The following is a 26,377-nucleotide window of genomic DNA, read 5'->3' as shown; positions in this document are numbered from 1 at the left end:
AATTCTTTGAGGAAACTTAAGTCTTAAATATCACTTTTGATCAATTTAATGCAGCCTTATTAATTAATTAGTATTAAAAAAAATTACTGACCCAATAGTTCATGTACTTTTGGTGTGCAACAGAAGTATGCGAATTGAGAATCAGGCTGTGTGAATTGTGTAGTAAGTAATGGAGAGAAGCAAAGATGCTGCCCTCCTGGTAAATTCCTACTCATGAGTCAGAAAGTCATAATTATGATGTGAAGTGATTTTTGCCTAAAAAAACATTCAGCATTTTCTTTCTCTCTTTAAAACTTCTATGACAAAGAGAGGAAGCTTTTAAGCACTAGTACAAGAAGATGAAGACCACAAATTCTGTACTAGACCAAAAATCTGATACTTCATATGCTTTTTATCTTTTTTTTTTATGCCGCCACAGAGAATTTTGCTATACAATAGTGTTGTCAAAAGTATCAGTACTGAAATTTTAAAAATATGACGCTTTGAACTTTGTTGAGCGGAATCGTAAACACCTCTGATTGGCCTTTGTGTTCACGCGCTTATCAGATATGTCTATGATTGGCTACAATGATCAACGGGAGTGTTTAAAAGCACACGGAAGTGTTTAAATTTGAATGCGTTTTGAAAGCTGGAGCGTTTGAAAGCAGGCATCTATCAGTGGACTCCTGCTTTCAAATGCTGCCGTGTGTATCTGTGTAAGTGCTCGGTGAAGAGCATCAAAGTTGTTTATTTACAACATGTTTTTGAAGCATTGATCATTGTAGCCAATCACAGATGTATCTGATAAGGGTGTGAACACAAAGACCAATCAGAGGTGTTTACGAATCCGCTCAACAGTGCTCAAAGTGTCATATTTTTAAAATATCTTTACCGACTTGGTATCACGGTTGGTACATTTGACAACACTACTATACAATATAGATTTTTGTCACACAAACCTGTCACCTTGTAAACAAGCTAATTGAGCTGAATTTTCAAACAAGCTTTATTGATATTGTATTGCTAACAGTACACAAAATTAACACAAACAGCAAGGTCAACATGACAATCACTGCGTAACAAATACCAAATTGGTTCCACCATGATCCATGAATTGATGCCTCCAGTTTCCCACTGGTAATCACAACTTTGTGATGGCGTTCATGCAGAGCTCATCTCGTAAATACGATCATTCCTACATGACTCAAAGGCAGCATGTGTCCTGACAGGGGAGGTCTGTTAGTAATCAAACACCTGCTGGCTATCTGCTGCGCTGCATCAATCACCTGTTAGCTTGAGCTCAAAACTCTCACAAACCACAGTGAACTCACGGTAGGAGAGCTATAGATGGGGGTATGTGTGGGACATGGAGCACTCTGTGTTGGAAATTAGCCATTCCTTCCTGTTTTACTGCACAATGCCCCTCTGCTGAATTGCTCAATAAGAAAGGGAAGGGTTACAGCAGAATAGTGAAGTGTCTTGATTGAAGCTATACTCCTCTTTCTTTTTTCCATTTAACAGTTCTAGAGGGTTTCTGCAATAACAATGACCGATCACAATCAGCCAATCAAGCGCTGTGGATTTGTTGAGAGGACAGTGATAGAGTGCTATTGGTTGACTGTTGCTTCATTAAGATGGCACTGAGATGGGTGAGACACGTGTCTGTTGGCACTGTGCCAGGCTTTAGTGGGTTTGTGCCAGAGAAAGGGGGGTCGTGGGCCATACTGGTCCAGGAGGACGAACTGCAAATATTTGTTTAACTGTCAAAGACCAGCCGCACTTGTGGGTGGCTTTGTAAACGAGAGGACAGATGGAGTCCATGTTGTGTAAATGTGCTGGGAAGGGGTTTGAAGCAAATAGACAAAATGTAAAAAGCAACATAGCATTACACTATAGTCACAAGCCTTGTATACACCTGTTAAGATCTCGGGTGATCTGATCACAAGTGGTGACTACAAACTTATTCATCACTTATTATGTTGGTGTTTTACTGCATGTTAAAGGATTAGTTCTTTTCAGAATTAAAATCTCCTGATAATTTACTCACCTCCATGTCATCCAAGTTGTTTATGTCTTTCTTTCTTCAGTTGAAAAGAAATTAAGGTTTTTGAGGAAAACATTCCAGGATTTTTCTCCATAAAGTGGACTTCAACAGTTACCAACAGGTTGAAGGTCCAAATTGCAGTTTCAGTGCAGCTTCAAAGGGCTCTACACGATCCCAGCCGAGGAATAAGGGTCTTATCTAGCAAAACAATAGGTCATTTTCTAAAAAAAATAAATAAATACTTTTTAACCACTAATGCTTATCTTGCACTGCTCTGCGATACGCCATGCATTACATAGTCACGTTGGAAAGGCCACGTGTGACGTAGGCGGAAGTACCGACCCATTGTTTACAAAGCGAACAAGCAAAGACTAAGCCAAACGGCCTTTACCAAAGGTAAAACAACGATGTCGGACGATTCTGAATTTGGAGGAGAAAATGAGATGGAGTTTTTCTCTCTACCGCGGTACTTCCACCTACGTCACACGTGATCTTTCCAACCTGATTACGTAATGCGTGGTGCATCACAGACCTAGTGCAAGACGAGCATTTGTGGTTAAAAAGTATATACATATTTTATTTTTTTAGAAAATTACAGATCGTTTCACTAAACAAGACCCTTATTCCTCAGCTGGGATCGTGTAGAGGCCTTTGAAGCTGCACTGAAACTGTAATTTGGACCTTCAACTCGTTGGTAACTGTTGAAGTCCACTTTATGGAGAAAAATCCTGGAATGTTTTCCTCAAAAACCTTAATTTCTTTTCGACTGAAGAAAGAAAGACATAAACATCTTGGATGACATGGGGGTGAGTAAAGTATCAGGAAATTTTAATTCTGAAGTGAACTAATCCTTTAAAATTAATTAGCATGTATTTAGTGCTGTCAGTGCGCTTGCCGGTTGTAATACATGATCATTTGAGAATATAAACTCAACCTCTTTCTCTTTCCTCTTTTGCAGAATGTGTTGGCAAAGGCCCTGTACGACAATGTGGCAGAGTCTCCGGATGAGTTGTCCTTTCGGAAGGGCGACATCATGACCGTCCTGGAGCGGGACACGCAAGGGCTGGACGGCTGGTGGCTGTGCTCGCTGCATGGCCGTCAAGGCATTGTTCCTGGCAACCGGCTGAAGATTCTTGTGGGCATGTATGATAAACAGCAACAGCAGCAGTTACAGCAGTCGTCGAACCAGCCCAGCCCAACCCAGAGCCAACTCAACCTGTCTCAGAGTGCCTACAACAAGCTCCCCCCCTCGTCCCAGTACACAGCCATGCACCCCGCCTTCGCCTCCTCCAGCTCCGCCAACTCTAGCAACCCAGACGGAGTCTACATGCTCCCCCCCAGCCACGGCCTGTCCACACCCTCTAGCCTCTACCAGGTGCCCACCGGCCCCCAACCTCCACAGCCCCAACCCAAAGCCCCCGCTGTGGCACAGAAACAAAGCCAGGCACAGTACCCTCCCACCCCGCAGGATGTCTACCAGGTGCCCCCCTCCATTAACGTTCCAGGCCAGGACATCTACCAGGTGCCACCCTCTGCAGGAGGGCCGTGTCCCGGGCAGGATGTGTACCAGGTGCCACCCTCTATGAACCAGACACAGGACATTTACCAGATTCCGTCATCAACAGAGAGGAGCTGGGACTCTCTCAAACCAATGGGAAAGGTAGGAAAAGATCGTCGTGTATACACATATATGTAACACATTTTCAGATATTTACTTTCAAAACAAACAGCAAAACCTGAAAAAAGAATTTATTTTATTTTATGAAATCAAAATTGATCCTATTTACTTTTTTTTTTTAAACATATGCTCTATTATGTATGATTCATTGGTGCGTATTATAAAAAACATAATATAATACGTAACTTTCTCTACTACTGTTTCACTCTAAAATACATCATATTTGGTAAGTAAAATAGGAACAGCATTAAATGTTGACCATGTTCATACACAAGGACGTGTGATGAGAAACAGCCTGGAAAACATACAGAAAGTCAAGAGAAATATAGACAGAGGGATGTGTGAGGGAGGAGAGTGTTGAAGACAGTCATAAATAATGCAGAGTTTGATAACGCCGGTGACTGTGGGCAGTACAGAGTGAGTAAGCACTTTCTTTCGAGTGGTAACTACAGGTTGAAGCTGTGGGCAGTGACTGTCCCTTGAGAGAGTGTTGCAGGCCACTCTTAGGGCACTGAGCCATATGCCACGGCTGCCGCAGTTGCGGGGGAAATGAAGTGTAAAGATGGAAGGTTGGTGAGGAGAGGTTCAGCTGCAGACCTGTCAAATCTGATCTACAGCCATGAAGATAGAGAAATGACTCTTTGACACTGGTTCTGGTCACTGTGACATGGTTACGTAAATATTTAAAAATATAGCATGCTAATGAGATGCTATGCTGTTAGATCATAACTAGCTTCCTGATTATATAAAAATGAATGTGTTCAGGCAGTGAGAATAACATTCTTATTGTGTGGGAAATTTCCTTTGCAAATAAGTACCTTGATACTGTAAAGGTTTCGGGTTATACAGGAGGGTACCCACAGTTCTGGAAAATCATAGAAATTTGAATGTATAATTTACAGGCCTGGAAATGTCTTGGATATTAATGAATTATATTATTATATTGTCCAGGGTTTTTCCAAAATGGGGAAATGGAGTTGTTTGAATCATTAAAATAATACTTTGTAAATGAAAAAAAAAAAAAAAACACTTACTGAAAATGGTGAAATATTTTATTTATTTACCTTCAATTCATGTGACACTTAACCAACATCAGAGAATCATGAACATGCGATTGTGTTGTAAATTATTGAAATATTGAGACTAACTTAAGGGGGTAATTCACATAAACATGTTTAGGGTTTGGCTGACAAAAAAGTTTGGGAATCCCTGCAATACTCTATATAGTCGATATAAATGTTTCTTATTACACTATTTGGCTCTTTTGTGAATGCAATATCTACAAAGTGATTTTAAAAATCCTTATATAGTCATCATAAATGACTGGAACAGTCCTGGAAAAATCATGGAAATGTACCATGGTATTCCAAGGTACCTCAAAGAATACCATGGTATTACCAAAAAATTATGGTAAGACCATAGTAATTTTTGGCATTTTTTAGTTATTTTAAAATAGTTGGCATGGTTTTTGTTGTCATTTTTGTTATTGTAAAATGTTTCTCTCAGCCAGGAATTTTAATCAATATGACCCTGGTGGAACAGTATGAAAAACCATCCTGCCCTTGGAATTTTTGGCATTCAAAGGCAAACTTAAAATAATCAAAGTGAAATACCTCAACAAGATATAAATTCTTAGACAATGTCTGATTCTTCACATTTTGTGAGCGGTTTAAGCTTTAGCTCAGCTTTGATTTGATCATTTTTGTATCATGCTTTTGTCTATCCCGAGCCATGATTTTTCAAGCTACCTTTTTTTCCCTTTACCATATTCTCTTTTCACAGTGTCTGTCAGAAAGTAGAAGTGGTAGTCCCAGCTACTTTACAACATACTGCCTCTCATGTCAAGTGAGTAGTTGACAGTCAGTTGAATGTTCATAGAGTCCAACAAACCCAACAGCTGAAGAATCGATACTGATGGCAGTGACCCAGGAACTTACTAAACACCCTGAATACTGCAGTGAGGGGGAAGAGATGGTGTGGATCAGTTGTCAAACCCAGAGTGGATTCCAGTGAGGAGCGCAATGCTTACGTTCTTCTGGTTTTGATGCTGCATTGAAGCCAAAGATAATGTAGTATCATGTCTGCTTGCATAATATTCTGCCATTGCAGTTCTCCATCTTTGAACACTGTTGTGAGCAGTTGCCTGAAAGAGAGCTAGGAACAAGAAAACAAGATTTCTATTATCATGTCCTTCCGTGATCATTCTCAGAAGCATTAGTTCTATGTTTCTATTTGCAGTTCTTGTCTTGAGGTTTTCCTTTCATGTGGTTTATGAGGCGAGATTTTGATGTGTTTTCTTCTAACGTCCTCTATTATGATCACTTGTCCTTGTGCCCATCGTCCCTTCACCACTGGCAGTTTTTCATTATGTGATAAGAGTTCCTGTTGAGAGAGAAGAGGATGGACACACACACACACACACACACACACACACACACACACACACACACACACACAGCGCTTAAAAAAAACACCTTTATACTTTTCCTCTGCTTAACAAAGGAATGTATTTCAAGGCTGAAATACTCCAGTCGGTTAATTCTCTCAAGGCTCACGCCTAAATGACTGGCAGCAGTGTGTGTGTGTGTGTGTGTGTGTGTGTGTGTGTGTGTTATGCTGGGGTAAAATAGAGTACAACAGAGGCTGACCATTTTTAAGCGTGATTTTTATTCTTGTGTTGTGTTTAACAGTTAAACCAAATCAACCAGCTCTGAGATGTACAACATTTTATTCTGAACAAACAAAAATGAATGAATGAATCAGTGAATCAATCAATCAATCAATCAATCAAATCAATCATTCGACAAAAGGATAATACTGTGAACATAGTGTTTTTATGAGGTGATGTACCACTTCCCTACATCCCAAGAAGTGGTACAAAAGTTGTAAATGAATTAGAAACAATGGTACAATATACTTTGGCTGTAGGTTATTGATTATAAGTTTAAAAATACCATTTATTTGAAGTTAAAAAATTCACTACTGTTTGGGGTCGGTAAGATTTTTTAAAGAAATTAATACTTTTATTCAGCAAGGACGGATTATTACAGTAAAGGCATTTATAATGTTATAAAATATTTCTATTTTAAATAAATGTTGTTCTTTTTGGACTTTCTAGTTATCAAAGAATCCTGAAAAATCCTTAATCCTGCTTCCACAAAATGATTATGCAGCACAACTGTTTTCAACATTGTTAATAATAAGAAATGTTTCTTGAGCACCAAACAAGCATATTAGAATGATTTCTGAAGGATCATGTGACACCAAAGACTGGATAATGATGCTGAAATTTCAGCTTTGCCATCACATGAAAACAGTAAACTTTAAAATCTAATTATTCTAGTATATTAAAATGTATCATTCTAATTTAGTAAAATATAGAAAACGATAGTTATTTTACAGTTTACTGTTGTAGTGAACGTAAAATAATGAATCATAAACAGTGAAAAATTCTACCTACCCCAGTCTTTGGAATGCTAGTGTGCATGGTAAACATTTTAGGGTATCATGTAAACAGTCAAATGTTCTGATATATTCAGATATTTAAGTTGTTTGAAGATAGATATGAAGATAGGCTTGATTATGGGAGTGGATGGTCACTGTTGAACTCATTTGCAGTGATTCCTGATTCCAGCGACTTCTCATATCTCTCTCTTCGGGACCATTGGAAGTGTAGTTTTTAGAAATGTTGTTATAAATTCTAATTTCAATAAGCTGTGGTTATGCTTAACTATGGACAGACTCACTCTGGCGATACTGTGGCAGCAGTAAGAGGAGTTATATGATCATTGTGGATGAGGTCAGGGTTAGGAGTGAAGGATTGTGATAAAGCAGCTGGAACAACTGAGCTGTGCGTCACATCAAAGACATGCGCAGGCAGGGTGTGTCAGCACGCGACCCACAAAGCCCCTGCACACTTCTCCAAGGGCAGGAGTTTAATTCCTTCTTTATTTGCCCTGTCTGAATGAATCATCATGGACTCTTATTTATGGAAGTAATTTCATATTGTGCAATATATTACAAAAAATTATAAGAAATAGCCATAATTGAAAGAAATAAAGTCACAGTTATAAGAGATTAAGATACAATTATGAGAAACACAGTCACAATTACCATATATTTTTTTTACTATCATGTGGAAATGAGCTTCCATAACAATTTGCTCTGTTGATTTAGTTTTTGTTGTTTGCTAAAAAGCGCTGAGCTCAGTGACTCACTGCAATAAAAATGTTATAAGAATGAACACTAAACATTATGACATGCTTCAATCAAAACCAAATCTGTGAAGATGTTTCTTAAGAAATGCAACTGTAATACCGGATATGACCTTCAGTTACAAGAATAAGATTTCTACATGTTTGTGACTCACTCACCGCTGCTAAGACTCGCCCCGGTGTCCTGCTTACACATTAACCAAAGTGAGCTTACACTATCAACTCGAGTTGCACATTGACCATTAGAGTAAATAAAACTGACGGATGAAGAAAGATTTGAGCGTAAGCTCGTTTGTCTGGTTTAGGGCCACGTGAACGTGTCACAAAGAGGGTTTGTGAGTGAGGTATTTACTTCTATTATGGATGCAGTTGAATGGACAGTGAAGAGGGGCAGAAGAGGTGGAGAAAGAGTCTTGCCTTATCTCTTTAATGGCCCCTGCTATAGCCGTTCTGTATGCTGGACAGATAGCTGGGGTTTATTAAGGCAAGGTGTGCTGGGAAACAGGAAGGGGGAGATGGCAAAGGCTAGATTGAGATTCTGCTGTTAGTTTGCCGCACTGCCTGTTCTGAAAGTAAATGTGCAATCTTTGGAGACTTAGTTGAGGCTTCTCACCTGATCAGGCGGGGGGAGAGGAGGGAGAGGGAGGAGTTGCTGGCTTGGCTTATCTACAGGAACAGGCAGGCAGTGTTTTAAAAGGGAGGGGAGAACATTGTGAGGAGACAGAATAAAGGAAGACCAGAGGGATCTTAGATCCATATTACACATCCACTGAGCTACATCGGTATGGAGAAACACACTAGTTTATCATCTGATATCATAATGTTATCAATGTGTTAAGCAATGTTATGAGTGAATTTCAAGCATCATTTTACAGCACTGAGAAGGAATGTTATAACCCGGCCATTCCAGCAAAAGTGAGCCTTGGAATGCTGTCACCTAGCCACATTAGCAAAGAATAAGACGATGGCATTTCCTCACTAAAGCCTGAGGTTATTTGCTTCAGATCAAAACCATCTCTTGCTCTTGTGCACCCAAGAAGTATTAATAATTTCTTGAATACTCCCCTTGTCTGCCATTGGTTGACCAACTGGTAGTTTTGCCCCAAACTCATGCCATTGTTTGAGCCAATGTCCCTCCCTGTGGAAGAATATGCCTACTTCCATACAATTTAGTAGGAAAAAATAGAATGTAAGCCAAGTAGTATGTCCGAATTCATAATATTTATAAAACAAACCACCGAAAAGCACCCGGATTGACCTACTATTTCCGCCAAGAATCTGAGGTGCTCAGCCAATGGACACTTTACTATCCCATGAGGCCATGGGAGAGGATTTGTGAATGGCAATGAAGGGACGAAACTGAAGCTGGTAGGTAACGTGAAAGAGACAACATAGTGCATGTAGTATGTCTGAATTTCATTCATACTACACAAATGAATACTATATAGAATATACTTTTTTTTAATGGTCACAAAGTAAGTTTCGAAACAAATGTCGTACCTACTAGACAGCATGTGATTTCGGACACAGGGACTGTTTTGGGCTGGTTAGGATGCTCAAATAAACAGAAATATTTTCAAAGAATCAGTATTTACCTTATCCACTTTCTACGCTCTTTCTCTCCAGAAGTTATGAGAAATAATTAAAATTGTGGGTATCTTTTAATACGTCACACAAACTCTCCTCAACGTGGCGGTCTACTGTTGTTGTGCTCTTGTTGGGAATGCTGCTGGGTGCTTGTGTGCATCTTGTGGGAATTTCCCTCACTGGCTGGCACATCTGTAATCTACTGCTCTTCTCTCCCCTCACATTCCTGAAGACCAGAGCTACTCCTCCCTGCCTTTAGACGGCCTTCAAGGCATCATGCTCTCCAGTTCATTTTAGGGAATCAGTTCATGAACTGCTTTAAAATGTCATAACTGAAATTAATATTTAGTTAGTCCCGAGTCTAAATTCTGATTGGATGAGGCTTGTTCAAAGCTAGATAATGGAAATGAACTATTTTACTTGGCAGAAGAATTTTTCTTCTGATTATTTTGATCAATAAATGTACTATTTGTTGAATATCAGTATCTTTTATCATAGAACTGTTTATAAAGGCAATAAGTCACTCAAGACCAAAGCATTACAGTTATTTTACCACTGCAAAGGTGGTTTTAGGCTTTCCACTTCACATTGTGCTTAAGCGGCTATTCACACAGAACACGTTTTTGCATTCCACTGTGCTACTTTTAGGCCCTGTTGTTTACACCTGGTATTAAGATGCATTTTAGTCAATACGATCACAAGTAGAAGACGCGAAATACAGGTGTAAACGGGGTCTAAAATGTTTTGAGCTTGTCCACTTTCAGACACTTTCCGAGGTAATCAAAAACGCATTTGACTGGATTGCTTTCATAGTGTAAACGCTTATGTGGTCAAATGCATTCGAACAGCCACAAAAGACCACCTACTCTCCGCCTGCTGACCTAATGCGTAAACATTATGGGAAGCACGCTAGCTAGATGGGATTTAAACTTTGTCAGCTGAAGACCTAAGTTTGGTTTGAAGACGAAAAACGTACCAAACACAATGTTCTCTCACCATTCCTGATATCTAACACACACAGCGTTCAGTGTGATCTTGTGGCTATCAGAGCAGAAATGAAAGCTGCTGTTCTCTGTATGTTTTACCGTTGTCTCCGGTCGTGTTCATATGTAAATTGTGTAAGCTTATTTTGTCCATTAGATAGAAAGATCTATTCATTCATTGTTTATGATTTTTACATTCAAGTGAATGCTTCAAATTAATTAATATAGAGCTATAGAAGATTCATTCAGGATCTGGGAATCCCTGCCATAGGCACACTATCCCTCTCTGTCTTTCTGTTTCTCCATTTGTTTCAGTTCTTCTCAGAGTACTTCAGATATTGAATAGAGAACCCTTAATGGTTGTTTAAATAGTCTCAGTTCCCCTCAGGGGCCTGTGTGTGATTTTAGGTTTGTATCTCTGGGCCTCTGTATCTGCAGTGCATTGTGGGCTTTTAAAGAGGGACTTTGATTTTGGCCTCACATCACAGCACATGAGTGAAGCATTGGCTGCTCCAGGGCACTGCGCCTCACGTAGCCTCATTACTCTCTCCTCAGACTGCACACGCTGACTCTGAATCAGCACATATCCACCAGCAGTCTCCTGTACATAGTAATGTGATGCAGAGAGTGTGTCTGAAGACAAAACGGCATCCATTACAAGCAGTGTGTCTGGGCTCAGTGTAGCGGCTGCAGGTTTCCTGTGATGTGGCTCAGGCAAAAGATGGGGAAAGAGAGAGCGACTAAAGGAGAAAACGAGTGCTGATGCCATGTTTCCCTTACAGCTGGAGGAGATGCAGGAAGTAGCGTGATGATAGGGCAGTTCTGAACACGATGTGCATCTGGTCCACCGATGTGTTTTATAATTCCCTGAGCTTCTGAGCTCAGTTGAAATCTCATTGTATCCTCATGACCAGTGTTGGAGAGTAAGAAACTAAAAAAAGAGACTAATTTAACTATATTTTTTTAGTAGCATGACAGTAGCCCAGCTCCCTGCTGGAAAAAAAGCATCTTAAACCAGCTTAAGCTGATCTCACAGTCTGGTCAGGCTGGTTTTCTAGAGTTAAACAGTTGAGTTTTACAATTTTCGAATCCTTTCAGCCGATCTCCGGGTCTGGCGGTACCACTTTTAGCATAGCTTAGCATAGTTCATTGAATCTGATTAGACCGTTAGCATCTCGCTCAAATATGACCAAAGAGTTTCGATATTTTTCCTATTTAAAACTTGACTCTTCTGTAGTTACATCGTGTACTAAGACCGACGGAATATGAAAAGTTGATATTGTGCAGTGTCTCTCACAAATGTCTCCATGGTTGCAAGGCATGCTCCCTTTGCAAGCAGGGGGTCACAGGCGCTGCGTAATATCATTGTGCCTGCTGCACCCATGGTATGTTCCTTGATTATTATGCCGGAATGAGAGTATAGTTCCTAGCCATATCGGCCTAGAAAATCGCAACTTTTAATTTACACGATGTAACTACAGAAGTGTCAAATTTTAAATAGGAAAAATATGGAAACTCTTTGGTCATTTTTGAGCGAGATGCTAACGGTCTAATCAGATTCAGTGAACTATGCTAAGCTATGCTAAAAGTGGTACCGCCAGACCCGGAGATCGGCTGAATGGATTCGAAAACGGTAAAACTCAACTGTTTAACTCTAGGGGAGTTGGAAAATGAGCCTATTTTCAAAAAAAGTGGAGTGTTCTTTTAAGTCCAGCAGATCCAAAAAAGTGTTGATTTTCCAGTGACAAGCTACTTTTTTAGCGCAACAGAATGCTATTTTATGTCACATTGTGTTTGCCGAGCAAACTGAGAAATACACTCTCGTAATTAATGAAGTCTGATTCATTTTAATGAATGTGATTCGGATCGTGTGTCAAAATGCCAAACTCCGAATCACTGATTCAAAACAAAAGATTTGAAGCAGTGTTTTGAAATCGGCCATCACTAGATATCGTTGAAAAGTCGTTGTTTTTTTTTTTTTTTTGGTGCACAAAAAGTTTTCTCATCGCTTTATAATATTAAGATTGAACCACTGTACTCACATGAACTGTTTTAAATATGTTTTGAGTACCTTTCTGGATTTTGAGAAGTTAAATGACATTGCTGTCTATAGAGGCCTCACGGAGCCATCGGATTTAATCAAAAATAACTTAATTTGTGTTCTGAAGATAAACGAAGGTCTTACGGGTGTAGAATGACATGAGAGTGAGTAATAAATGACATTATTTTCATTTTTGGGTGAACTAACCCTTTAATTACATTAAAACAAGGGAACAAATTAGTACACTGTGGCCACTATTTAACTAAAATGAGGGAACAAAATAAACAAACGTGGCCATGAATTAAGTTGTGGGAAGTAATTATTGTAACGATTCAATTGTAGGCAAGTCTGATGAGAACCCTTATGCAGTTTATTTACAAAAACGTGAACATACAAAATTAAACAAAGACGTGGCTTGGCTTGATGATAAACATGAACAAAACATGAACTTAACCAAAGTAACAGGGAACAAAGCTAGACCAAGGAACAGTGAAACATGAGGGCTATTTATACACAAAGACTAATGAGCAACAAGAAACACCTGAACCAAATGAAACAATGAACCAATCAGAAAGTGACACAAGGAACAAAGAACCAATAAGGCTTGTTCGAGATGAACTACACTAGCCTGGCGAGATCTGCCGGTTGCAGACGGGGGAGGAGTACAGAGACGGCCGTCAGGTCGAACACTTTGTGCTTTCCGTAGTGTGCTGAACCAACGTCATTCATGATTGTAGACGAAGAATCTGACAGAATCTGTCATCACAGAATGTGACCAATGAGAATAAAGTGTGTCATCATCAAGGCTTTCGCAGGCGATTTTGAGCAACTGCAGCACCTGACCAAGGCGGCTGGTCTCATTTTGCTCTTGCGGTACGCGGCTGCAGCGCCAATCAAAGTCGGACAAATTTTCTAACCAGAATGCATTGCTTTTGTCAGGCGGCTGCCGATCTTTACAGCGCCACATGAAGTCGAACAAGCCTATTAAAACAAGACACATGAACGGGAAACACATGACAGGATCACATGATGGGGTCAGGGAAATCACATGGCAAACCAGGAGCATGACTGATGATATTATACAAAATAAAAGACATGAAAACATGAAAGTGAATACAAACGTCAAACATGACAATTATTAATTTGTGGCTACAATATCTACTTTTTCTTCCATGTGTCATGTGCAGGGCTTCTGTGTATTTATATATTTATCATTATATGTAATTATATGCATTTCATTATATGTATGTAGCGAATCTAGCAATATATTTTGATTAAATGCTGCAATAAATCAATGTATTTGTAGTTTTCTTACTTGTATTTTGTGTATTTATATTTGTTCAAGTGTCACTCTAATTGAGATAATTGCAGACTTGTGTCATATACTATTATTGTAATATATTTAAAAATATATTCCCCCTTTAAATAGCTTTAATGCAGTTACTGTAGCAACTTTTTAGTAGCTTGCAGTTTAGCTGGACTGTAGTTGAACTACTTTAAATTATGAGTAGCTTTAAGCTTGAGAAACTACAGCTACAAAGTGACTGTCTTCGAGGACACATCGCTGTTGGACACATCATGTGTCCATTTGGCTTTCACCTTCAAGCCCCAGGAGATCTTAGTTAGGTCAGTCAGGACCAGTGAGGGGTTCTTTGCGCTTTGTAACCTTGAGCATACCACCTGTCAGTTAACACAGCCACAGGTCATGCACAACAGAGAGAGTGAAAAAGACAGCATGTGTGTCTGAAGAAAGGCAAAATATGAATCTTCCTAGCAGGATCTCCTCCATTACCTGCTGCGGTCTCATTTTCTGCTCTGACAGCGTGTGCCGAGCAAGGGGACGGGAGATTGACAGCTGAAGGGAGCAAAGGAAAACGGTGAGATCAGTGGGACAGAATTAGCAGTCTGAGCGGCGATGGCGGGTGGAGCCGCAGGAGGAGGTTTTGCTTCTCTTGCGCTGTGTCCTGTCATTAACGTCCCCACATAGCCAGCAGCGGATCGAGGGAGAGGAGGGGAGATGGGGCCCGATGCGGGCCCCTCAGTGTAAACAGCAGACCACTGCGAGCCTTTATTTGTGCTCCAGTGGCCTTCATCAAAGGGCTGGAATATCACAGGAGGCCACAGGGTTCACTTTGTACTGCAGGGAGTTGAAAGGACTGAAAAAACACAGATCAGAGAGAAGAACAGGGGCCTAATGGAGCCGCAAACTCATTTACTGCGTCTTCACACGCGCCGTATGTCTTCCGCTGAAGAGTACACACAACCTTTGCTCCCTTATGTGTTGTTCATCATTTTATTTATGTTCATATATGTGCATACTAGTAGGTTTAAAGGAGGCACGGTGTCAGATTTTAATTGGCTCGTGAAAAGCTAACTTCAGCACCACAGGCTAAACTTAGTGGTCACCATTTAAACCATCTCTGTGATGTTTTACATCTTTCCCTGAAGGTCAGAGGATACAGGAAATTACAGCTAGTTCTGAAATGGAGACCAAATGTTGCCTTATGTAAAAATCTAATATTTATTGTAACTTTTGTTTATTCAAAATTGGAGTTAAAAGAAAAGTTCATTCATTCATTTACTCACCCTTATGTCAAGCACAATTTTTTTTTCTCCATATAATGAAAGTCAATGGGATCCAAACAACTATTTATATACTATTATTTATTATCTATATATTTATTATTTATTACTAGTATTTATTAAAATTAGCTTTTATTTTTTATTTTAATTTCAGGTTAAGTTTTAGTAATTTTTTAATGTTTTTTGTCATTTTTATTCTTTTTTTTATATATTTATATTTAGCTTTAATTTTTTTTTATTCCAGTTTAGTTTAAGTAGTTTTAGTACTTCAACTTATTTTATTTCAGTTTGTTTCCAAGGCAACATTTCTAATTTTTCATCTAATATTTATATTTCATGTTATTACAGCTTTATTTCAGTTAACAAAAATCATTTTAATAGATAAAGTTTTAGTTAACAATAACAACACTGGGTCCAAAACAGAATTGTTTGTGTTCCTCGGAAGAAATAAAGTCATAAAGGTTTGGAACAACATGAGGGTGAGTAAATGATAAGATAATTTTCATTTTTTGGCTGAACGGTCACTTTCACGGCTAAATATCATGAATGATATCTCTTTTGAGCGTCTTTCACTTCCTCAAACACGCACAATGGTCTCAGGAACTGACTAACCTTTGATCACTGGCCACAGGGACGGTGTGGTCTCCAAGGAGACACGCTCATCTCAGTCTTATTAATAGGTGCTGCGGACAGGCCTGAGTGTTGTGTTGCCAGGAGGAGAGGAAGTGTGTGTATGTGTGTGTACGCAGGTCTGCACATATGCTGTCTCAGTTATATGCACTATTGCAACCAGTATCGGAAAGAAACGAGAGAAAATTAGAGGAAAAGCAGTGAGATGAAACCGAGTATGGAAATGCGAAAACAGAAAGAAAGACAATATGCTGAGCTGGTTTGAATAAATAGGTAGATTGTTTGTGAAAGAAAAAGAAAGAATGACTGAAGGCAAGAATATGTTCTGAAAGAAACAAATAAGCAAACAGGAGAAAGAATGATGTTTTCACAGTTTGCTTAATGATCCTCATGGAAATCAAACAATGAATATCAGTCAGTGCATTCAGTCACCAGAACAAGCTGAAGATGCCGGATAGAGGCTAGTGCTGTGCCTTAGAGGTGTGTTAGTGTATGTTGAATTGTGGTTATCATGTTAGAGGAGCAGATATGAATCTGCCTTTTATTTCTGATCTTATTTCTGTTCTCGGTAATCTTTATAATAAAATGTAACCTGAGAAAATGTAAGTGATGCTTGCTTGTGCAGAATTTGCTGCCACAATGCTTGAGTAGTAGATAGTTGCTAGGTGGTTTAAGTTGCCTGATTTCTTAGTGTCCAGCAAGCAGCACTAATAAGCAATGGTTAAAACATATCTTTAAGGGACGTTTCACGCCCAGCGTGGTCATGGCAGTAATGTGGGGCATGTGTCAGGGGGCTTTGGGGAGCTGTTACTGGAGATCTATGTGGATTAGTACCCAGGGGCTCGCTGTCTCCAGGAGTCCCTCCAGCCACCAGCAGTCCCATCACACACCCTCACATGTGGCACATGCCACATGGTACTGGCCCCAAGCAAAGCTCATATTCACAAGTGTGGAGCTAATTAGTCGCTGATTAATTCCACAACCCAGGATGAGGTTGGGTATATGGGCTATAAATCCTCACTACTACCCTGCTTTTTCTGTTTCATTTTGGGTTTTGGCACTTTTGCTGCCATGGCTGTTAATGTTTCAGGGATGAAGCTTCTGATCTGGGTCACCCGACAGCCATTTTTACTAAAACCCTTTAAGTTTTGAGTTTTAACTGGCCTAACTCGAAGGATTAACTGCATATTTAAATGTTTCCAACTGAATTATGCTTTTGCAGAATGGAAACCCTTTCCACATAATTGATTAAAACTATATAACATAATAAACAATATAATTTTTTTAACATTATTTTAAAATTGTCTTTAACTGCACTGCCATATAAACATCTGGTCAGTGAGTCAGAAGTTAATTCAGAAGGATTCAGTGATTCAAACTTATAACTTGACTGATTCACTATAGAACCTGCTCATAAGAGTCATATGTTATATGTAAATCTGACAACATTGGTCACATGTTGTGTTTGTATTTGCATGCAGTATAATGAAGACTTTTTTGAAGACTATCTTTTTTATCATATTTGACTCGGACTGCAAATCTCTTTTGCCATGGAACTGTAGATTCAGCAGCGGTGCAGTGCTGGCACTGAATATCACTGCAGCAAACACTGCATTCAAGTGAAATACACTATTTTGAAAGACTCCCCATTTTAAACTTCTGCTAAAAAACCTTAAAAAGTAACCAAAGTCAAACCTTGGCTCACTCAGGTTTACATAAAACTCAGAAGTGGACTTTCAAACCCAACTCAAAGGGATTTGGGCAAAAATTCATCCAGTACAATTGCAGATGTGACAGAAGGAGCCTGTTCTCTGAGGGAAGGCATATATGTGTGTGTTCATGGTCCAGATGAGGCCCCACTGGCACCCACATCACAAGTCACAGAGCCCAGCTGAGCTCTCCACAGCCCCTGCTCACATGCCCACAGCTGGAGATGCCTCAACCCAGTGATGGACATCTTTCACTAGGGCATGTGTGGACCACTGTTAGACATGACACCACCTCTAGTTAAAGGCATTATTACAAATGTCCTTCAATAAATTGCACTTGTCCCTTCTTTTGTTTAGAAAAAAAACCTGTCACACTGCAGCACTTACAATGGAAGTGAACGGAGCCAATCTGTAAACGTTAAAATACTCAATTTCATTTATTTTTAATCAGCTTCAATCAGTTTTTTGTTGTTGCACCACAAATGCTGTAGATTGAACTTGTACTGAACTCTGAATATTCCTTTAATATTAAAGGGGACCTATTATGCAAAATTCACTTTTATAAAGTGTTTGAACACAGATGTGTGTCATAGTGTGTGTAAACAACCAGTCTATAATGGTAAAAATCCACCAACTCCTTTTTTTTATAATCCTAATAAATTATAAACAGTCTCTCCAAATGCGTGGTTGCAGATTTTCCCCTACTCTTACGTAAGAGTTGGGAAGCCCCGCCCATGACTGGGGACGATCTGCCCTATTAGCATAGATACCACCTCGATCAAGCCCCAGCAGTCCGCCATTTCTGTTCACTCGCTGTAGCACAGCTGGAGATGTCTGCGCCAAATTTTTTTTTTTTTTTACAAATGTTCTGTTATTTGATGTACCAATGAACATAAGAGTCTCCATAGACTCCCGGCATTTGAGCCACTGAGGACACCGTGGTTGAATTTCATTTATGAAGGAAATGTGCTAAAGAAAGTCTGTAAAGTGTTATATATTTGCGCAAATCATTTTGCGCCGGACTGCTTCACAAATGAGGGTCAGTTCAACGCTGGATTTGCTCAAAAGATTAACATGATGGTACATGCTAGTTGCAGCTGCATAAATTTATCCCCTAACCATTCAGAAACATCCAGTTGCATTCTAAAAGTTGTAACTTCTTCCTGAGTCTCTCCATCAGTGTCCGACTCTGGTTCGAACATGTAAGGCAGAACACTGCTACTGACAATTTCTGACATTTTGGCTGTGTGACATTCTCCAGTTTTGTTGTTGGTGTGAGCTGTTAAAGCTCCACCCTCCTCTGGAAAGGGGGTCGGGAGCAGCAGCTCATTTGCATTTAAAGGAACACACACAAAAACTGTGTGTTTTTGCTCACACCCAAAGAGGGGCAAATTTTACAAGATATAATAATTGATCTGTGGGGTATTTTGAGCTGAAAATTCACAGACACATTCTGGGGACACCAGAGACTTATATTACATCTTGTATAAAGGGGCATTATAAGTCCTCTTTAAAAATCCTATACATGAAAAGACAGAATCCTCACCAAATGTTTGCTAATAAAATGGCTAAATAAACTAAGTAAATTCTAAGACTGGTGGAAAATGAGGTTAAAACCGAAGTGTACATCATGCCAACACACATAGAACCCTGACCTGCGCCCCCCGCTCCGCACACAGTAAAGAGGACAGCTTGCTCCACAGATGGCCAAGACGAGAGCGGTGGTAGGGGCTATGGGGGAAATGCTTATGCACGACCACTTATATAGAGAAAGAGTGTGTGTGAATATAGCGTATGTGAAGGTATGTGGAAGCCCTTCAGCGTTTGGACTTTGACCTCTCATTATGTTCCAGGCCTCTGGATGCAGTTATTTGTGGCACTGCATTGAATCAAAGCCAAGCTTAGGGTCAACTTTGCTAAATCTAACTTTACTAAACTATTGCAACCTTGAATCAGAGTTTTTTTGGGATAATATTGGATTCCGTTAATGTGTTTTAGAAAAGGATGGGAAACTTTTTTGAAGAGGGAAACCTGAAATGAATGGCTTGTGTGGAATGTGAGACTGGATGGAATTACGTTTATCAGATTACTCCATTCACATTTTCTGTTTGGTGTTATTAAATAAAAATGCCATATGGTTTGAATACGGATTCTGAATGGAGTTGTTTTTGTAAGTGACATTTAAAATTGAAGTTATATATGTAAATGTATAGTGTGTGCATGTACATATGGGAATACTTATAGTGGATGTGTTGGGTGTGTGTATGTAGTTGGTAACTGGGATCTTTTTGCATGTTGTAGTGGTCTTTTATAACTTATTTATATCTCATTGTTAAGTTTGTCTAGGAGATGTGATATATACATCAGTCTGTGACCTTAATTGTTTTAATTTCTCAAAATTGTCAACCAATTATTGAACACTGAATGTGATGTTACCGTTTTCATCTGTGAGTAATTATTGACCTTAATTTTGATGTTGTACCTTGACAAAGGCTTGTTGCTGAAACTTATAAGTGAGTGTGCAGTTATATTCTTCTTCAATAATGGTGTTATTGAATTAAAACAATTATTCTTGTTGCTGTGAGTTGAGGAAATTTGCTGACCTCCAATATTTGAAAGCCTAACAGAAAAAAAGCATACATTTGAAGAGCTTTGAAAGAAAATCTCAGCATGATGTTTTTAAGAGCAAGAGTGCAAAAATGTGCACAGTTGAGAGATATTTGAGAAAGAGCAGAACAATACAGAATTAACATTAAGATATCTGTTTTGTCAGTTAAAAGTTGGTGTTTTGTTTCAAGTATACATTTATAATGCAAATAATACCAACCTGGCCCTCTGAGATCTCCCAGGATCCTCAACATCAGGTATTCGGTTTGCAGGCATAGATTAAAATTAGTGACATCCGTGGTCCAAGGAGCCAGGCCTGGCTGGAATGTCTTCAGCAGACTTGGCTGCACTCTTTAGAGTGGTGGCATGTGTCATTGTGTCAGCTGGGGTAAGGAGGTCACAGCTCGTCGATGCAGCAGGGGGTACGGGGGCTTTTGTAAAGCAGCCTTTGCAATCTGTCCCTCTCTTCAGGGCTGAACCTAATGGCCATGTAGCTGCTGTGATTGTGACTCTTGGCCAGCTGTCATGGCGCGGGGCAACACAGTCAGACGGTCACCGCTCCCCTATTGTTTCCTTCCACACCATTGAGTGTTTGTCTCTTTGTGACATCATCATTACAGGCACTTCACCCCGCCCCCCAGAGATTGTTGTGACAGCTGGAGGCCTGGACACACCCACTCTCTATGATCAGACCCTTTCAGCTATATTGATGAGGGCTGAATGATGGCAGTCCACCATATGTGCCATCTCCGCTCCCCAGAGCAGCGCTCATTGATAATTCACATTATTGATCGATGGTCATTACAGCCGGCCCTTCAGAGGCTCTCAGCAGGATGGAGTGACTATTACTTAAAGCTAAGCACAGGTCTGAGAGGGCATTGAAATAAAACACAGGGTGTACAGTACTAAAGGACCACAGTGTGGGCAATATTGATGTATATACAGTCTCTGACAGTGACCTGTAAGCAATAACAGAATGTTATTCTATAGTTGCTGTACAGTGATATACACAGTCTGTGAACAGGTGTTTCACATCATAACTGTTAGTGTGTGGTGTATTTTTGCATAGACCGGTGTTGGAACGGTCTATTGACTGATCAATATCCAGGACTGTGACTATTTTATGAATTAACAACAGCTCTGAAGATAGATAGACAGTTCATTTTCTGAGGAGTATCAGAATGGAGATGACGGATCGCGCATCATGTTAGTTTTCTTTATTTTGCAAAAAACACAACATTTTGATTTTACTGTGAGTGTACACAAATAAATGAAGACATTTCACAGATTTGAATGATGTATAACTCTTATTTGTATGTCCAAAATTGAGTATTTTGAGTCTCTTTCACACTGGTTAAAAAAAACCGAGGTGGTATCGCCGGCACGACGGCTGAGAGTTAAATAACTGGATAGATACTAAATATACTAGATAAATATACTAGACTATAGATAGACAGATACTAACTTAACTAGATAGATGAATGTATGAATAGATATGTAAACAACTAGATAGATAGATTCTAACTAAACTCACCTCTGTCAGGCTAAGTGAAAATGCAGAGTGTGATGGTACCGGAGGTCGTGTACGTGTGGAAGTGTCGGATGAAACACCTGCAGTTCATCTTAATGTGTGTGAAAGTGTGTACAGCACCGTGGAGAATGCAGCCATTTACCACAGCAGTGTCAGAGAGAGAGGTCGTGAATGTGTGGATGTTCTGGAGAAAGGGACGGGGTGGTCCATGGGTCACAGGGTTTATCCAATAAATCACACCAATAACACGCATTTACCTCGCCGACAAAAAAATTCGAAGGAATTTATCATCGATTTTGCCATGCCATTTGAAAAAAAAGGGCAAGAATCAGGCAGAGGGGCGAGATGGGTGAAGAGAGAGCGAGAGAGAGAAGGATGAGAATTAACAATGACAGATTGCCAGCTTTCTTTAATGAGAACGGCTTAATTGGATGGTTAGCAGGGATCTAAAGTGACAGTCTGTGAGAGTGGGAGAGTAAATATTAATATAAGATCTCTGGGATTTTCATTTGCCTACTGTCTTCTTTCTTTATTTATGTTGCACTTTCCGTACATGACAAGCAACAATGCAAAGTGCTGGGTAGACAGTATAGTTCTTTTAAATGCATTTTACATGTGTGCACTTGTGCTTTCTATTGTGCTCGCCTTGTCGTCGCTCGTGCCTGGTTACCATAGTCACTAGATTTAATCTAACAAAGCATGAACGCCTCACAAAGAAAAGCTTCATTGAGTCTGTGTGGTTAATCAGAACTGCTCTGCCCTCCCTGACTAAAAGTAAAGACTCTCGCTGATCTAAACCTGATAAATAGGAAATTATATTTTACACAAAATATCAAGCATATTTGTAGGATCATCAAGATTTTTTCCATTTTCTTGTAAATTAAGCACATTTCTTTCTTATATTTTCATTACGTAATGCATCCACACACTTTTTTAATGTTTTTGTAATTTCTATTATTCTCAGTGTTGATTCTCATTAATGTAATGCAATAAAAAAGTAACACAATGATATATATACAGTATATATATATATATATATATATATATATATATATATATATATATATACATACACACACACACACACATTAATAAAAATGTTGCTTAATTGTCATGAAAAATGTCACAATGCATGAAATATTAAATCCTAAATTTCTGCTTGATTTGGGGGTGTAATATGACCTGGTCATGTGGGATTCACCCCATTCCGGGATTCTTGAGTGACTTCTACCAATCTGTGTCCGTATCCATGATGTATGTGCAGTAACTATTGTTTAGTATGCGAGAAGTGACTCCCATACACAAGGCTGGCACAGTGCGTTCCTATAGACTGGCTGGTGTGAACTGATAAAGGGAGGAAAGAGAGCGAGAATGAAAGTGCAAGTAATCTCATTAACTCAGTGTTATGAGTGAAGGCCAGCAATCATGTCTAACTGGCCTGCGGGGAATCATGAAAACTACATAAAGCTCACTCCATCCAGATCATTACAATACACACCTCACCTCTGCACACAAAGCAATACTGCCCCGTCCATACATGTTTTATTTCAAGGAGCAAATTCTTGTTTCACAGAGGGCAGAGTGCATTACTAACATACTCGAGCTGTAAACCTCGTAAAGCCATTTGTTACGGCGTTTTTGCTCTGCTTCATGCTGAACTAAACCTCTTGACCGTGGTATAATCACTTAGAGCCAGAACTATCTGTTTTATAAAACATAGGGATGCACCATATTAAAATTCTTTACTATTTTGTCTAAATAAATTAAAAAATAATACACTAAAAACTGATATTTTAAATGCCACAAGTGATTTTAGGCATTACAGCATTGTATGTACAGTATTAACAGTGGATATTCATTTTGAGATTTGCTAAAGATTACATTTCAAAGTGTTATTAGATTATTTGTGTTTATAAAGATTAACTTCAAGTGAGCTTTATATGACTGCAAAGGTAATCTACATAAAAAATTAAAGAAATGCACAATTAAATATCCAATATAAACTGATCAGATAATTAATAATAAAATCTAATATCAGCCGACAAACTTTACAGTACTGATCTAAATGTACAAAAAGAGGAAATGACAATTAAATATCAAATATCGACCGATATCGATGATAAAAAAAACAAAAAAAAACTCTAATATTGGCTGATAACTATGGAAGCTTGTTTCCGCCATGGAATAAAAAAAGAAGAATAAAAGATAATTCCGACTTTTTATCTTACAATTCTGACTTTTGTTCTCTGAATGTGCAATTCAGAATAGAAGATAAAGTCGCAATTGCGAGTTATAATGTCAGAATTGCAAGTTACAATGTCAGAATTGTGAGTTATAATATCAGAATTGTAAGATAAAAACTCGCAATTGTGAGAATTAAAGTCAGAATTGCGAGATATAAATCGCAATTCTGATTTTTTTCTTGCAATTGCGAGTTTATATTTCTCAGAATTGTGAGTATATCTTGCAATTCTGACTTTTTGACTCTCAACTGTGACTTTATATCAGATAATTCTGAGAAAAAATCAGAATTGTGAGTTATGTCGCAATTCTGAGGAAAAAAAAGAGTCAGAATTGTGAGATAAAAAGTCGCAATTACCTTTTTTATTTTTTATTCAGTGGCAGAAACAAGCTTCCATAGATAACTGATATGGTACCAATATAGCTGGCATCCCTAATATCACACATTCTGAGAGCATGCTTGGGCGATAAAACTATATTATCACCCAACTTTTTATATAAAGTTGAATATATATGTCCAATTTTATCCGCATACATACAGTCCACATGCATACGTTGCCCAGCTCTAATCTGCTAAATGCAACTATAAGGCATAAAAATTAAGATATTATAAATATTAACATAATTTTCTGTAAAGCAGCTTTGAAACTCTGTGTATTGTGAAATGCGCTATACAAATACATTTCACTTGACTTGTGAAGGAGTTGGACATCCTGAACAGCTCATCTGAGTCTGTGTTGTGATTGGTATTATGTCTCAGGCATTGTACAAATATGGGGTCGTAGCTTGTTTTCTTTTCCCAGGCTCACGCGGTCGACACAGTCTTCGAAGCGTAAGACAGAAGGTAAACAGGCAGACAAAAGGGTGGCCCCTGTTCCCACGGTGACCTTTGAGACCCCAGATTTGCTGTAGTAGAGTCTGTGTTAACCTGGTGTGAACGGCGCCGTCAGGGCAGCGTCTTTATCCTCTGTTTATGTGTCCGGCCATTAATTCACACAGTCTCATGCAGTCGTTTTTCTCTTTCTCTCTCTCAGGTAGTTGTTCCCACACGGATTGGTCAAGTGTACGTGTATGACACGGGGAAAGATGAACAGGATGAGTATGATGTCCCCAGACACCTTCCACCCATACAGGATATCTATGACGTGCCGCCCACCCGCCCGCAGTACAATCAACAGGTAAAGAGTTCACCTGATCAAACTCTGCACAGAAGCATCACATGACTCTGTCTCGTGTGTGCACTGATTATGTCAACGTGTTGACGTTCATATTTACTTTAATGTCCTTGTGAAGATCATTACGCTGTAGGTTATTTGATATCTAGTAATTTGTGGATGAGCCAGTTGAAAATCGTTATTGATGATAATAGTCTTTAAGTGTATCTCAGATGTCTGCAGTGTGTGTGTGTGTGTGTGTGTGTGTGTGTGTGATAGATGATCATCTCACACTCTGCCAGACTCTGGCGAAGAACCTCATTGCTCATTAATAATACAAGCAATGAGAATATAAATTCATTCTTTTTCTCTTTCTTTCTTTCTTTTTTTCTTTCTTTTTCTTTCTTTCTTTCTTTCTTTCTTTCTTTCTCATTCTTAATCAATTTCTTTTTCTTTCACTCACTCACTCTTTCACCTTTTTAAATTGAATTCTTTCAGTTTTGCTTTCAAAGAAAATGATTTTTTTTCTTTTGCTTTCTTTTCTTTTGCTCCTTTCTTTAACATGCTCGCTCTTTTGTTTTATTTATCTCCCTCTTTTGTTCACGTCTTTCCTTTTCTCACTTTTTCTTGTTTTTGTCACTCTTTTTAATTCACTCTTCACTTTTTCTAGGCTTTTTTACATTTGATTTTGCTTTCAATCGTTTGCTTGCCTTTTTTCATTTTCGTTCTCTCTTTTTGACTCTAACACTTCCTATTTCTTGCACTCTTGCTTTCACTCTTTCACTTTACTTTGTTCTTGCTTGCATTGTTCTTGCCTAACAGTTTCTCTATCTTTCTGTCTTTCATTCATTTTCACTCTCTCTTTTTTCCTGCATCCTTATATTTCTGTTGGCTCAATGATTGCATGCCTATTTTTAGATGAGGTCATGCATTACTTGCAGTGGAAGTAGATATTTCAGTGTCTGGAGGCATTTCAAAAAGAAGGTCAGCATTGTGCGTGTGTGAAGCAGAATATCCTGAGACCGCTGTGTGCGCACACATGTGTGTGCATTGTGCGTATTTGAGAGAGAATGTGCTGTCAGCGAGATCAGTCCTTCACTGCAGCACACACACACACACACACACACACAGTACACAACCCTGGGGGAAAGAGAGACAGACAAAGCCTGGCTCACGGCAAAGGCCACGAATACCCAGACCACATAATTCCAACACACACACAGCCTTCAGCACAGCCATACAGAGAGAATCAGAGAAACATGGATGCACTGAGCACATGCTGTAAATGACAGAGGACTGGACTAAACAGGACAGATAAGATGAGGCACATCACTCATCATTTTGTGGCCAAAACACATTAGAAGTAATGTACAAACACAAATGGTATAAAGCAAAT

General features: G+C 39.1%; 1 protein-coding gene across 2 annotated transcripts in view; it reads left to right on the top strand.

Annotated features, from left to right (window-relative positions):
* The window catches only part of bcar1 (BCAR1 scaffold protein, Cas family member), a 101,164-nt gene that overhangs the window by 62,569 nt on the left and 12,218 nt on the right, over nt 1-26,377 (top strand). For both annotated transcript variants that reach the window (XM_051870042.1, XM_051870041.1), the window contains exons 2-3: nt 2,982-3,683; nt 24,862-25,005. In XM_051870042.1, the coding sequence (XP_051726002.1) occupies nt 2,982-3,683; nt 24,862-25,005 (846 nt within the window). The remainder of the gene's footprint in view (nt 1-2,981; nt 3,684-24,861; nt 25,006-26,377) is intronic.

The sequence above is a fragment of the Ctenopharyngodon idella genome, chromosome 18 (genome assembly GCF_019924925.1).
Source record: "Ctenopharyngodon idella isolate HZGC_01 chromosome 18, HZGC01, whole genome shotgun sequence".
NCBI lineage: Eukaryota > Metazoa > Chordata > Actinopteri > Cypriniformes > Xenocyprididae > Ctenopharyngodon > Ctenopharyngodon idella.
The sequence above is the reverse complement of the archived record's forward strand: the minus strand, read 5'-3'. Positions and strand labels throughout refer to the sequence as shown.